The following is a 16,782-nucleotide window of genomic DNA, read 5'->3' on the forward strand; positions in this document are numbered from 1 at the left end:
TTATTCGATATATAAACCCTCGGAACCCCTCGATTAGATTCCAGGCTGTATCTCACTTCCGGGTATCTGTTATTCTATATATAAACCCCCCAAACCCCTCGATTAGATTCCACCCTGTAACTCACTCCCAGGTATCTGTTATTCTATATATAAACTCCCCGAACACCTCGATTAGATTCCAGCCTGTAAATCACTCCCGGGTATCTGTTATTCTATATATAAACTCCCCGAACCCCTCGATTAGATTCCACCCTGTAACTCACTCCCCGGTATCCGTTATTCTATATATAAACCCCCCGAACCCCTCGATTAGATTCCAGCCTGTAAATCACTCCCCGGTATCCGTTATTCTATATATAAACCCCCCGAACCCCTCGATTAGTTTCCAGCCTGTAACTCACTCCCAGGTAACTGTTATTCTATATATAAACCCCCTGAACCCCTCGATTAGATTCCAGCCTGTAACTCACTCCCGGGTATCTGTTATTCGATATATAAACCCCCCGAACCCCTCGATTAGATCCCAGCCTGTAACTCACTCCCGCGTATCTGTTATTCTATATATAAACCCCCCGAACCCCTCAATTAGATTCCACCCTGTAACTCACTCCCCGGTATCCGTTATTCTATATATAAACCCCCAGAACCCCTCAATTAGTTTCCAGCCTGTAACTCACTCCCAGGTATCTGTTATTCTATATATAAACCCCCCGAACCCCTCGATTAGATTCCAGCCTGTAACTCACTCCCGGGTATGTGTTATTCTATATATAAACCCCCCGAACACCTCAAATAGATTCCAGCCTGTAACTCACTCCCGGGTATCTGTTATTCTATATATAAACCCCCCGAACACCTCGATTAGATTCCAGCCTGTAACTCACTCCCAGATATCTGTTATTCTGTATATAAACCCCCCGAACACCTCGATTAGATTCTAGCCTGTAACTCACTCCCGGGTATCTGTTATTCTATATATAATCCCCCCGAGCCTCTTGGGGTGTCTGCGGTGCAGATTAAGGTTAGGTCCACATCAAAGTGGTGAATTGACTGTTTCTAATGGACTTCCAGAAGTCATTTGACAAGGTGCCACATAAAAGGTTACTGCACAAGATAAAAGTTCACGGGGTTGGGGGTAATATATTAGCATGGATAGAGGATTGGCTAACTAACAGAAAACAGAGAGTCGGGATAAATGGTTCATTCTCGGGTTGGCAACCAGTAACTAGTGAGGTGCCGCAGGGATCAGTGCTGGGACCCCAACTATTTACAATCTATATTAACGACTTGGAAGAAGGGACCGAGTGTAACGTTGCCAAGTTTGCTGCCGATACCAGGATGGGAGGAAAAGCAATGTGTGAGGAGGACACAAAAAATCTGCAAAAGGACAGAGACAGGCTAAGCGAGTGGGCAAAAATTTGGCAGATGGAGTATAATGTTGGAAAGTGTGAGGTCATGCACTTTGGCAGAAAAAGAAATCAAAGAGCAAGTTATTATTTAAATGGAGAAAGATTGCAAAGTGCTGCAGTACAGTGGGACCTGGGGGTACTTGTGCATGAAACACAAAAGGATATTATGCAGGTACAGCAAGTGATCAGGAAGGCCAATGGAATCTTGGCCTTTATTGCAAAGGGGATGGAGTATAAAAGCAGGGAAGTCTTGCTACAGTTATACAGGGTATTGGTGAGGCCACACCTGGAGTACTGCGTGCAGTTTTGGTTTCCATATTCACGAAAGGATATACTTGCTTTGGAGACAGTTCAGAGAAGGTTCACCAGGTTGATTCCAGGGATGAGGGGGTTGACTTCTGAGCAAAGGTTGAGTAGGTTGGGCCTCTACTCATTGGAATTCAGAAGAATGAGAGGTGATCTTAAACGTATAAGATTATGAGGTGGCTTTACAATTTGGATGCAGAAAGGATGTTTCCACTGATGGGGGAGACTAGAACTAGAGGGCATGATCTTAGAAACATAGAAAATAGGTGCAGGAGTAGGCCATTTGGCCCTTCGAGCCTGCACCACCATTCAATAAGATCATGGCTGATCATTCCCTCAGTACCCCTTTCCTGCTTTCTCTCCATACCCCTTGATCACTTTAGCCATAAGGGCCATATCTAACTCCCTCTTGAATAAATCTAACGAACTGCTTTCAACAACTCTCTGCGGTAGAGAATTCCACAGGTTAACAACTCTCTGAATGAAGAAGTTTCTCCTCATCTCAGTCCTAAATGGCTTACCCCTTATCCTTAGACTGTGACCCCTGGTTCTGGGCTTCCCCAACATCGGGAACATTCTTCCTGCATCTAACCTGTCCAGTCCCGTCAGAATTTTATATGTTTCTATGAGATTCCCTCTCATCCTTCTAAACTCCACTGAATACAGACCAAGTCGATCCAGTCTCTCCTCATATGTCAGTCCCGCCTTCCTGGGAATCAGTCTGGTGAACCTTTGCTGCACTCCCTCAACGTCCTTCCTCAGATTAGGAGACCAAAACTGAACACAGCATTCCAGGTGTGGCCTCACCAAGGACCTGTACAACTGCAGTAAGACCTCCCTGCTCCTATACTCAAATCCCCTAGCTATGAAGGCCAACATACCATTTGCCTTCTTCACCACCTGCTGTACCTGCATGCCAACCTTCAATGATTGATGTACCATGACACCCAAGTCTCGTTGCACCTCCCCTTTTCCTAATCTGTCACCATTCAGATAATACTCGGCCTTCCTGTTTTGCCACCAAAGTGGATAACCTCACATTTATCCACATTATACTGCATCTGCCATGCATTTGCCCACTCACCTAACCTGTCCAAGTCACCCTGCAGCCTCTTAGCGTCCTCCTCACAGCTCACACCGCCACCCAGTTTAGTGTCATCTTAAAACTTGAATTACACTCAATTCCTTCATCTAAATCATTAATGTATATTGTAAATAGCTGGGGTCCCAGCACTGAACCCTGCGGCACCCCACTGGTCACTGCCTGCCATTCTGAGAAGGACCCGTTTATTCCTACTCCCTGCTTAGAATAAGGGGCAGCCCATTTAAAACTGAGATGAGGAGAAATTTCTTCTCTCAGAGGGTTGTAAATCTGTGGAATTCTCTGCCTCAGAGAGCTGTGGAGGCTGGGTCATTGAATATATTTTCGACAGAAATAGACAGTTTCTTAAACAATAAGGGGATAAGGGGTTATGGGGAGTGGGCAGGGAAGTGGAGCTGAGTCCATGATCGGATCAGCCATGATCTTATTAAATGGTGGAGCAGGCTCGAGGGGCCGTATGGCCGACTCCTGCTCCTATTTCTTATGTTCTTATGTTCCGTCACCGGTTCACCTCCTGGAGGTGGAAACATTTAACCTTTAACCCCTGTCCGGGTTGTTTGGGTGTGCCAGCAGGCCAGAGGTCTGAGGTCAGTCCTCTTGATGTGCTTCCCAATCCATCCAGACTGCTTCTCCCTCCATAAGAACATAAGGAATAGGAGCAGGAGTCTGCCATAGGGCCCCTCGAGCCTGCTCCGCCATTCAATAAGATCATGGCTGATCTGATCATGGACTCAGCTCCACTTCCCTGCCCGCTCCCCATAACCCTTTACTCCCTTATCGCTCAAAAATCTGTCTATCTCCACCTTAAATCTATTCAATGACCCAGCCTCCACAGCTCTCTGGGGCAGAGAATTCCACAGATTTACAACCCTCAGAGAGAAGAAATTCCTCCTCATTTCAGTTTTAAATGGGCGGCTCCTTATTCTGAGACTGTGCCCCCTAGTTCTAGTCTCCCCCACGAGGGGAAACATCCTCTCTGCATCCACCTTGTCAAATCCCCTCAGAATCTGATACGTTTCAATAAGATCACCTCTTCTGTGCCCAACCTGCTCAACCTATCTTCATAAGACAACCCCCTCATCTCCGGAATCGACCGAGTGAACCTTCTCTGAATAGCCTTCAATGCAAGTATATTCTACCTTATATAAGGAGACCAAAACTGCACGCAGTACTCCAGGTGTGGCCTCACCAATACCCTGTACAGTTGGAGCAGGACTTCCCTGCTTTTATTCTCCAACCCCCCCTGTTGTGTATGTAAACCTGTAAATACCGTGCCTAACCACCAGAGGGCTTGTCCCCTGGAGTCCCAAGGGATCCCACAATCCCTTGGGAACACCTGTATATAAGGAGGCCTCACAGGCTGGAGAGGCACTCTGAGATCTGTACTAAAGGACTACGGTCACAGTTACTTTGAGCTTGCAGTGTCTGGTCTGACTCTTTATCCAAGACATAACACGCCCCTTGCGATAAAGCGGTCCGATGCTCACCTCTGGTGTGTTACGCGTCTCCTCGCTGGCCGAGAGCTCCTTGTCCTGGGTCTCGACCTCTGACCCCTCTTCCTCCTCCTCGTCCACCTCCTGGATGGTGGGCGTCACCTCGGACGGGGGCACCGAGGTCTTTTTCTTCTTCCTCCGCCGCTTCTTCTTTCGCTCCGGGCGGGGGACCTTCCTCCTGAAGCGCAGGTGGGGCGGCAGGCGGGTGGACAGTGGGCGATGGATGTGATGGGACGTGTGCCGATGATCTGCCGGTTACACAGGAACAGAGGAAACGTTACAGGGACACCCTCAAAGCCTCCCTGATAAAGTGCAACATTCCCACCGACACCTGGGAGTCCCTGGCCAAAGACCGCCCTAAGTGGAGGAAATGCATCCGGGAGGGTGCTGAGCACCTCGAGTCTCGTCACCGAGAGCATGCAGAAACCAAGCGCAGGCAGCGGAAGGAGCGTGCGGCAAACCAGTCCCACCCTCCCCTTCCCTCAACCACTGTCTGTCCCACCTGTGACAGGGACTGTGGCTCTCGTATTGGACTTTTATTGTGGAGGCAAGTCTCCCTGGATTGCACGGGACTGCCGATGATGATGATAATTACACAGAACGTTACAGCTCAGGAACAGGCCACTCAGCCCATACTGGTCTGTGCTCCACACCAGCCTCTTCCCACTCTCCTTCATCCCATCCCATCACCATGTCCTTCCATTCCTTTCGCCCTCCTGTGTTGAAAATTATTTGGGGTTTCTGGTCGAGTAGATCAGGAGAAACCGTTCCCAGGGGCAGGAGGGCCGGTAACCCGAGGGACACAGATTGACGATAATCGGCGATGGAACCAGACGATGGAACCAGGCGAGAATGTGTTCACGCAGCGAGTTGTTGTGATCGGGAACGCGCTGCCTGAAAGGGCGGTGGGAGCAGATTCAACAGTAACTTTCAAACCGGGAATTGGGTAAATACTGGAAGGGGAGAAACATTTCAGGGGAAAGAGCGGGGAGGGGGGGGTGGGACTAATCGGATCGCTCTGTCACAGAGCCAGCACAGGCACAATGGGCCCAATGGCCTTCTCCGGCATTGTTGGATGATAATTAAGGTACGGATTTATTACAAGCTGTGTTTGTCGGCGTTTCAGGAAAGATTCTTCCAGCCATGAGAGCAAGTGGATACCATCACTCCCACCCTCCCTCCCTCACTCACTCCATCCCTCCCTCTCTCCCTCCCTCATTAACTCTCTCCTTCACCTCCTCCCCCTCCCACCCTCCCTCCCTCACTCACTCCATCTCTCCCTCTCTCCCTCCCTCACTAACTCTCTTCTTCACCTCCTCCCCCTACCACCCTCCCTCCCTCACTCACTCCATCCCCCTCCCTCCCTCCCTCACTAACTCTCCTTCACCTCCTCCATCACTCCCTCCATCACTCCCTCTCACTCCCTTCTTCACCTCCTCCCTCACTCCCTCCTTCACTCCCTCCATCCCTCTCTCACTAACTCCCTCCCTTCCTCCCTCATTTACTCACTAATTCCCTCACCAACTCCCTCCCTCCCTCACTCACTCACTCACTAACGCCCTCTCTCACTCCCTCTCTCACTCCCTCCCTTACTCCCCCCCTTACTCCCTCCCTCACTCCCTCCCTCACTCCATCCCTCCCTCACTCCCTCCCTCGCTCCCTCACTCACTCCCTCCCTCCCTCACTCACTCCCTCCCACACTCAGAAGATCGGCAAGTAAAATCAGCAGGGGTGGAGATAAGGAATAACATGGGCAGGAAACACTGGTGAGAAGCGTGTAAAAGGCCCCCTAACAGTAGCTATACTGTGGACAGAGTATTCATCAACAAGTAACAGGAGCTTGTGAAAAAGGTATCACAATAATCATGGGGACTTCAATCTTCACATAGACTGGGCAAATCAAATTGGCAAAGCTAGTCTGGAGGGCCAGTTCATGGAATGCATTTGGGACAGTTTCCCAGAACAGTACTTCATGGAACCAACCAGAGAACAGGCTATTTTAGATCTTATATTGTGTAGTGAGACCGGGTTAATTAGCAATCTCATAGCAAAGGATCCTCTGGGGAAGAGTGATCATAATATGATAGAATTTCACACTGAGTTTGAGAGTGAAATAATTAAATCCCAAACGAGAGTCTTAATCTTAAATAAAGCCAATTATATAGGTATGAGGGGCGAGTTGGCTAAGGTGGATTGGAAAATTAGATTAAAAGGTATGATGGCAGATTAGCAGCAATCATTTAAAGAAATATTCAAAAATTCTCAGCACCTATTTTCTATGTTTCTATAGGAATGGGGTACTGAAGTTTCATGTTCAGCCATGAACTCATTGAATGGTGGTGCAGGCTAGAAGGGCCGAATGGCCTGCTCCTGCACCTATTTTCTATGTTTCTATGAATATACATTCCATGGAAAAAGTGATCCAGCTGTGGCTAACTATAGAAGGTAAGTTTTCGATTAATAGAAGAGGCTTATAATGTCGTGAAGAATAGGAGTAACAAAATCATAATACGATGACACAGAGAAAACATGATTTTATCATAGAACCATAGAACGGTCACAGCACAGAAGGAGGCCATTCAGCCCATCGAGCCCGTGCCGGCTCTCTGCAAGAGCACCTCAGCCAGTCCCACTCCCCCGCCCTTTTCTCGAAAGGGAAATCGTGTTTAAGGATGTAACTTGCCGGGTAAAGGGGAACCAGTGGATGTAGTATATTTGGATTTCCAAAAGGCATTTGATAAGGTGCCACATAAAAAGTTTGTTCAACAAGATAAGGGTTCAAGGGTTTGGGGGTAATATATCAGCATGGACAGAGGATTGGTTAATGGACAGAAAACAGAGAGTCAGGATAAATGGGTCATTTTCTGGTTGGCAGGCTGTAATGAGTGGGGTGCCGCAGGGATCAGTGCTGGGGCCTCAGCTATTTACAATCTATAACGATGATTTGGATGAAGGGATCGAGTGCAATGCATCCAAGTTTGCTGATGATACAAAGCTCGGTGGGACAGTAAGCTGTGAGGAGGACACAAAGGGCCTGTAAAGGGATATAGACAGGGTAAGTGAGTGGGCAGTGAGGTGGCAGATGGAGTATAATGTGGGGAAAATGTGAGGTTATTCACTTTGGTAGGAGGAATAGAAAAGCAGAATGGGGGCAAAACTCCCCGGTTTGGGGGCAGTAACCAAGTCGAGGCAGGACTTCCTGCACCCAGGCCGCAAAATTGGGGTTACCGCCCCTCACAGGAAGTGCAGCGCAATGCCACGTCCTGTTGGGCGGTATCCGGGAGGTTACCCGGGCGCGACCGGCAGCGCTACGTGGAGAAGCCAACACGTTTCAACGCCCCTCCTCTTCGGTTAACGGGGGGGTCGCTGCACACTCTGCACGCCCTCCCCTCACCACCGGGGGCAGCGTGGTCCCAGGGTCACGGCCCCGCACTCGAACCAGGGGTCACAGTCTCAGGATAAGGGCTCGGCCATTTAGGACGGAGATGAGGAGGGACTTCTTCACTCGGAGGGTGGTGAATCTCTGGACGCTGCCCCAGGGGGCTGTGGAGGTTCCGTCGTTGAGTATATTCAAGATACAGGTCGATAGATTTTTTGATATTAAGGGAATCAAGGAAATGGGAATCGGGCGGGAAAGTGGAGTTGAGTTCGAAGATCAGCCGTGATCTCATTGAATGGTGGAGCAGGCTCGAGGGGCCGAATGGCCGACTCCTGCTCCTATTTCTTATGTTCTTGTGTTCTCACTATCTCTCCCTCACTCCCTCACTCTCTCCCTCCCTCCGTCACAGACACACACGCACTCACTCACTCACATACTCTCAGGCACACACACACACACTTTCATGCACTCACTCTCATACATGCGCACACACACACATACACTCACACACTTACACACACAGATACACACACACACACACTCTCACTCTCACACACACTCACACACACACTCACACACACACACACACACACTCTCACTCTCACTCTCACACACACTCACAGACACACACTCACACACACACTCTCACACACACACACACTCACACTCACACTCACACTCACACACTTACACACACAGGTACACACACACACTCATGCACACACACACTCTGACATACACTCTCACACACACACTCTCTCACACACTTGCACACACACTCACAAACACTCTGTCACACACACACACACTCACACTCACACACACACTCTCTCACACACTCGCACACACACTCATAAACACTCTCTCACACACACACACTCACATACACTCTCACACACACTCACACACACACACATGCTCTCACCCACACACACACTCTCATGCACACACACACTCACACACACTCTCACACACACACTCTCATACACACACACACACACACAAACTCTCACACACACACGTACTTTCACAGAGACACAGAGACAGAGTAACACACACTCACTCACACTCACACACACGTTCATGCAGTCACACACTCTCACACATACACACACACTTTCACACACACACTCGCTCACACACACACACACACACACACACTCACTCACACTCACGCAAACACTCACTCAATCATGGCCACACACACTCACTCACACACACACTCACACTCATTCACACACACACACACACACACACACACACACACTCACTCACTCACACACTCGCACACACACTCAGACATACATACACACACTTTCACACACACTCTCACACACACTCTCAAACTCACTCACGCACACACTCTCACACACACACTCACTCACACAGAGACAGAGACACACACACTCACTCACTCACACACTCACTCACACACACACACACACACACAAACTCACACATACACACACTCACACACTCACACACACACTCACACACATGCACATTCACTCGCACACTCACTCACTCACTCACTCACACACTCACACACTCACACAGACTCACACACTCAGACTCACACACTCAGACTCACTCACACACTCACACACACAGACAAACACACACACAAATACACTCACTCTCACACACATGCACACCCACTCACACACGCAGATACACGTACACACACGCACATCCACGCACACACACTCTCACATACTCTCTTTTGCACACACGCACACATACCATTCACGCACTCACACACACACACATACACTCTCACACACACACACTCACACACACACACACAAACTCTCACACATACACGCACTCTCTCACACACACAGACTCTCTCTCACATTCTCGCACACACACACTCACTCACACTCGCACACACATTCACACACACATACACACACTTTCACACACACTCTCCCTCTCTCACAGAGACACAAAGACACACACACTCACTCACTCACACACTCACTCACACATACACTCACAGACTCACTCACTCACCCATAGTCACACACACTCACACTCACACTCACACACTGACTCACTCACTCACTCACACACTCACACATACTCACACACTCAGACTCACACACTCAGACTCACTCACACACTCACACACACACTCACTCACTAACACACTCACACACACGCACACTCACTCGTACACTCACTCACACACACACACGCGCACACACTCACTTGCACACTCACTCACTCACACACTCATACATACTCACATACTCAGACCCACACACACACACTCACACTCACGCACACACTCACTCACTCATGGTCACACACACTCACTCACACACACATACTCACACTCACTCACACACACACACACACACTCACTCACACTCGCGCACACACTCACACACACATACACACACTTTTACACACACTCTCACACTCACACTCAAACTCACTCATGCACACACATACTCTCCCTCTCTCACAGAGACACAGAGACACAAAGACACACACACACTCACTCATTCACACACTCACTCACTCACACACTCACTCACTCACACCCTCTCAGGCACACACTCACTCACGCACACACTCACACACAGAGACACACACACACTCACTCACACACACACACTCTCACTCACACACTCACACACACTCACTCACACTCACTCATTCACCCATTCACTCACACCCTCTCACGCACACACTCACTCACACAGAGACACACACACACTCACTCACACACACACACTCACACTCACACACTGACTCACTGACTCACTCACATACTCACACATACTCACACACTCAGACTCACACACACACTCACACACACACACACAGACACAAACACACACTCACACATACTCACACACACACTCACTCACACGCACACACACACTCGCTCACACTCTCTTTCACACACTCTTTCACACGCTCGCACTTACTTACTCACACACACACACTCACACATGCACACACACTCACACACACACTCTCACACACGCACACACACTCACACACACTCTCACGCACACACTCACTCACACAGAGACACAGAGACACACACACTCACTCACTCACACACTCGCACACACTCACACACAATCATACACACACTCTCACATACTCTCACACATACTCTCACACTCACTCACTCACGCACACACACACTCTCTCTCACAGAGACACAGAGGCACAAAGACACACATACACTCACATACTCACTCACACTCACTCATTCACTCACATTCACACACACACTCACTCATTTACACACACAAACACGCACACTCTCTTTCATACACTCACACAAACTCACACACACACACATACACACTTTCACACTCACACACACACACACATTCGCACACTCACTCACTCACACACACAGCCAAACACACACACTCTCACACACACGCACACCCACTCACACATGAAGATACACATACACACACACACACACACATCCACGCACACACACTCTCTCACATACTCTCTATCACACACACACTCACACATGCACACATACCATTCACACACTCACACACACACATGCACTCTCACACACACACACACACACAAACTCTCAGACATACACACACACTCTCACACACACACTCTCTCTCACATTCTCGCACACACACACTCGCACACACACACACTCTCACACATACACACGCACTCTCTCACACACTCACACATACACACACACACACACACACACACACACACCACTCACACACACACACTCTCTCACTCACACACTCGCGCACACACGTTCATGCAGTCACACACTCTCACACATACACCCACACCCTCACACGCACACTCACTCACAGACACACACGCTCACTCACTCACACACACTCACACTCATTCACACACACACACACACTCACTCACTCACACACTCGCCCACACACTCACACACACATACACACAATTTCACACACACTCTCACACTCACTCACACTCTCTGTCTCTCACAGAGACACAAAGACACACACACTCACATACTCACTCACACTCACACATTCACTCACACTCATTCATTCATAGTCACACACACACACACTCACACATTCACACACACTCTCTTTCACACACTCTCTTTCACACACTCACACATACTTACTCACACACACTCTCACACACACACTCTCTCACTCACACACTTACACACTTGCGCACACTCACACACAATCATACACACACTCTCACACTCACTCACTCACACACATACACTCTCACACACACACACTTTCTCTCACAGAGACACAGACACAAAGACACACATACACTCATATACGCATTCACACTCACTCACACTCACTCATTCGCTCACAGTCACATACATTCACACTCACACACACTCACTCACGCTCACACTTTGACTCACTCACTCACACACAGACTCACACATACTCACACATTCAGACTCACACACTCAGACTCACTCACACACTCGCTCACACTCACACACAGACTTACTCATTCACACACACAAACACGCACACTCTCTTTCACACACTCACACATACTTACACACACACACACTCTCACACGCACACACACTCACACAGAGACACAGACACTCACTCACTCACTTACACACTCTCTCACTCACACACTCACACACTCCCACACACTCACTCACACTCACTCACACACTCACACTCACACACACACACACTCGCACACTCACTCACTCACACACACAGCCAAACACACACACACTCACACACACTCTCACACACATGCACACCCATTCACACATGCAGATACACATACACACATACACACACATCCACTCACACACACACTCTCACATAGTCTCTATCACACACACACTCACACACGCACACACACCATTCACACACTCACACACACACTCACACTCTCACACACACACACTCACACATACCCACACACACAAACTCTCAGACATACACACGCACTCTCACACACACTCTCTCACATTCTCGCACACTCACACACACACACACCACTTACACACACTCACACACACTCTCTCACTCACACACTCTCGCACACACACTCACACACACGTTCACGCAGTCACACACTCTCACACATACACACACACTCTCACACACACTCGCTCACAGACACACACACACACTCACTCACTCTTGGTCACGCACACTCACTCACACACACACACTCACACTCATTCACTCTCACACACTCTCACACCCACTCAGGCACACACACACTCTCACTCTTGGTCACGCACACTCACTCACACACACACACTCACACTCATTCACTCTCACACACTCTCACACCCACTCAGGCACACACACACTCTCTCTCTCACAGAGACACAAAGACACACACACACTCACATACTCACTCACACTCAATCATTCACTCATAGTCACACACACTCACACGCACACACACTCAGACTCACACACTGACTCACTCACTCACACACACACATACTCACACACTCAGATTCAAACATTCAGACTCACACACTCAGACTCACACACTCAGACTCACTCACACACTCATTCACTAACACACTCACACACACGCACTCACACACTTACACCACTCACTCACTCACCCGCACACTCACTCACTCTCACACACAGACACTCACACACAGACACTCACACTCACACACTCACACACGTACACTCACACACAGACACTCACTCTCACAAACACACACTCACAAACACACACTCACACACTCACACATACTCACATATACTCACACACTCAGACTCACACACAGACTCACACACACACACTCACTCACACATACTCACACATACTCACACACACTCATTCACACACTCACGCATTCACACACTCACACACTCACACACTCACACACACTCACGCACTCACACTCACACACACTCTCACACACACACACACACGCGCACCACTCACTCACACACACACTCATGCACACTCACACACACTCATACACAAACTGACACACACACACACACACACACTCACACAATCACACATACTCACACACTCAGATGCAGACTCACTCACACTCACTCACACATACTCACTCACACTCACACTCACTCACACATTCACACACACTCTCTTTCACACACTCACACATACTTACTCACTCACACTCACACTCACACTCACTCACTCACACACTCACACACTCACATACACTCTCTCACTCACACACTCTCGCACACCCACTCACGCACACACATTCACACTCACACACTGACTGACTCACTCACTCTCACATACTCACACACTCAGATTCAAACACTCAGACTCACACCCTCAGACTCACTCACACACTCATTCACTAACACACTCACACACACACTCACACACTTACATCACTCACTCACTCACTCATCCGCACACTCACTCACACACTCACTCTCACTCACAGACACTCACACACAGACACTGACACTCACACACTCACACACATACACTCACACACAGACACTCTCACTCACACACTCACAAACACACATTCACACACTCACAAACACACATTCACACATACTCACATATACTCACACACTCAGACTCACACACTCAGACTCACTCACACACACTCACTCACACATACTCACACATACACACACACTCACACTCACACACACACTCACACACGCGCACCACTCACTCACACACTCACTCACACACTCATACACACACTGACACACACACACACACTCACACACTTACACGCTCACACATACTCACACACTCACACATACTCACACACTCAGATGCAGACTCTCACACACTCACACACACTCACTCACTCACACACTCACACACACACACTCTCACACATACACACACACACTCTCACACACACACTCGCTCACAGACACACACACACACACACACACTCACTCACTCATGGTCACACACACTCACTCACCACACACACACTCACACTCATTCACTCTCACACACTCTCACACTCACTCACGCACACACACTCTCTCTCACAGAGACACAAAGACACACACACACACTCACATACTCACTCACACTCACTCATTCACTCATAGTCGCACACACTCACACGCACACACATTCACACTCACACACTGACTGACTCACTCACTCACACATACTCACACACTCAGATTCAAACACTCAGACTCACACACTCAGACTCACACCCTCAGACTCACTCACACACTCATTCACTAACACACTCACACACACACTCACACACTTACATCACTCACTCACTCACTCATCCGCACACTCACTCACACACTCACTCTCACTCACAGACACTCACACACAGACACTGACACTCACACACTCACACACATACACTCACACACTCTCACTCACACACTCACAAACACACATTCACACACTCACAAACACACATTCACACATACTCACATATACTCACACACTCAGACTCACACACTCAGACTCACTCACACACACTCACTCACACATACTCACACATACTCACACACACTCACTCACACACTCAACACACTCACACACACTCACACTCACACTCACACACACTCACTCACACACTCACTCTCACTCACAGACACTCACACACAGACACTGACACTCACACACTCACACACATACACTCACACACTCTCACTCACACACTCACAAACACACATTCACACACTCACAAACACACATTCACACATACTCACATATACTCACACACTCAGACTCACACACTCAGACTCACTCACACACACTCACTCACACATACTCACACATACTCACACACACTCACTCACACACTCACACACTCAACACACTCACACACACTCACACTCACACTCACACACTCACACACGCGCACCACTCACTCACACACTCACTCACACACTCACACACTCACTCATACACACACTGACACACACACACACACTCACACACTTACACACTCACACATACTCACACACTCAGATGCAGACTCTCACACACTCACACACACTCACTCACTCACACACTCACACACACTCTCTTTCACACACTCTCTTTCACACTCACACATATTTACTCACACACACACACACTCACACACACACACACACTCGCTCACACACACACACACACACACACTCACTCACACTCACTCACTCATGGTCACACACACTCACTCACACACACACACACTCACACTCACTCACACACTCACACACACATACAGACACTCCCTCTCTCACAGAGACACAGAGACATAAAGACAAACACACACTCACATACTCACTCACACTCACTCATTCACTCATAGTCACACACACTCACACGCACACACACTCACACTCACACACTGACTCACTCACTCACACACTCAGACTCACACACTCAGACTCACTCACACACACTCACTAACTAACACACTCACATATACCCTCTATCACGCACACACTCACACACGCACACACACCATTCACACACTCACACACACACACATACACTCTCACACACACACCATTCACACACTCACACACACACATACACTCTCACACACACACCATTCACACACTCACACACACACATACACTCTCACACACACACACACACACACACAAACTCTCAGACATACACACGCGCTCTCACACACACACTCTCTCACATTCTCGCACACACACACAGACACACACACTCACACATACACACACCACTCACACACACTCACACACACTCTCTCACTCACACACTCTCGCACCCACACTCACACACACGTTCACGCAGTTACACTCTCTCACACATACACACACTCTCACACACACACTCGCTCACAGACACACACACACACACACTCACTCAGTCATGCTCACGCACACTCACTCACACACACACACACACACTAATGCACACACACACTCTCTCTCTCAGAGACAGAAAGACACACACACACTCACATACTCACTCACACTCACTCACACTCACTCTCACACACAGACACTCACACACACACAAACACACACTCACACTCACACATACTCACACACTCAGACTCACACACTCAGACTCACTCACACACACTCACACATACTCACACACACTCTCTTTCACACATTCACACATACTTACTCACACACACAC

At 48.7% G+C, this 16,782-nt stretch overlaps 1 protein-coding gene across 1 annotated transcript in view; it reads right to left on the reverse strand.

Annotated features, from left to right (window-relative positions):
- slc4a3 (solute carrier family 4 member 3) overlaps positions 1-16,782 on the reverse strand; it is a 214,412-nt gene that overhangs the window by 190,088 nt on the left and 7,542 nt on the right. The window contains exons 2-3 of the mRNA XM_070877002.1: positions 4,305-4,558; positions 2,970-2,979 (exon numbers count right to left, since the gene is read on the reverse strand). Coding sequence (XP_070733103.1) covers positions 2,970-2,979; positions 4,305-4,558 — 264 coding nt within the window. The remainder of the gene's footprint in view (positions 1-2,969; positions 2,980-4,304; positions 4,559-16,782) is intronic.

The sequence above is a fragment of the Pristiophorus japonicus genome, chromosome 3, assembly GCF_044704955.1.
Source record: "Pristiophorus japonicus isolate sPriJap1 chromosome 3, sPriJap1.hap1, whole genome shotgun sequence".
Lineage (NCBI taxonomy): Eukaryota > Metazoa > Chordata > Chondrichthyes > Pristiophoridae > Pristiophorus > Pristiophorus japonicus.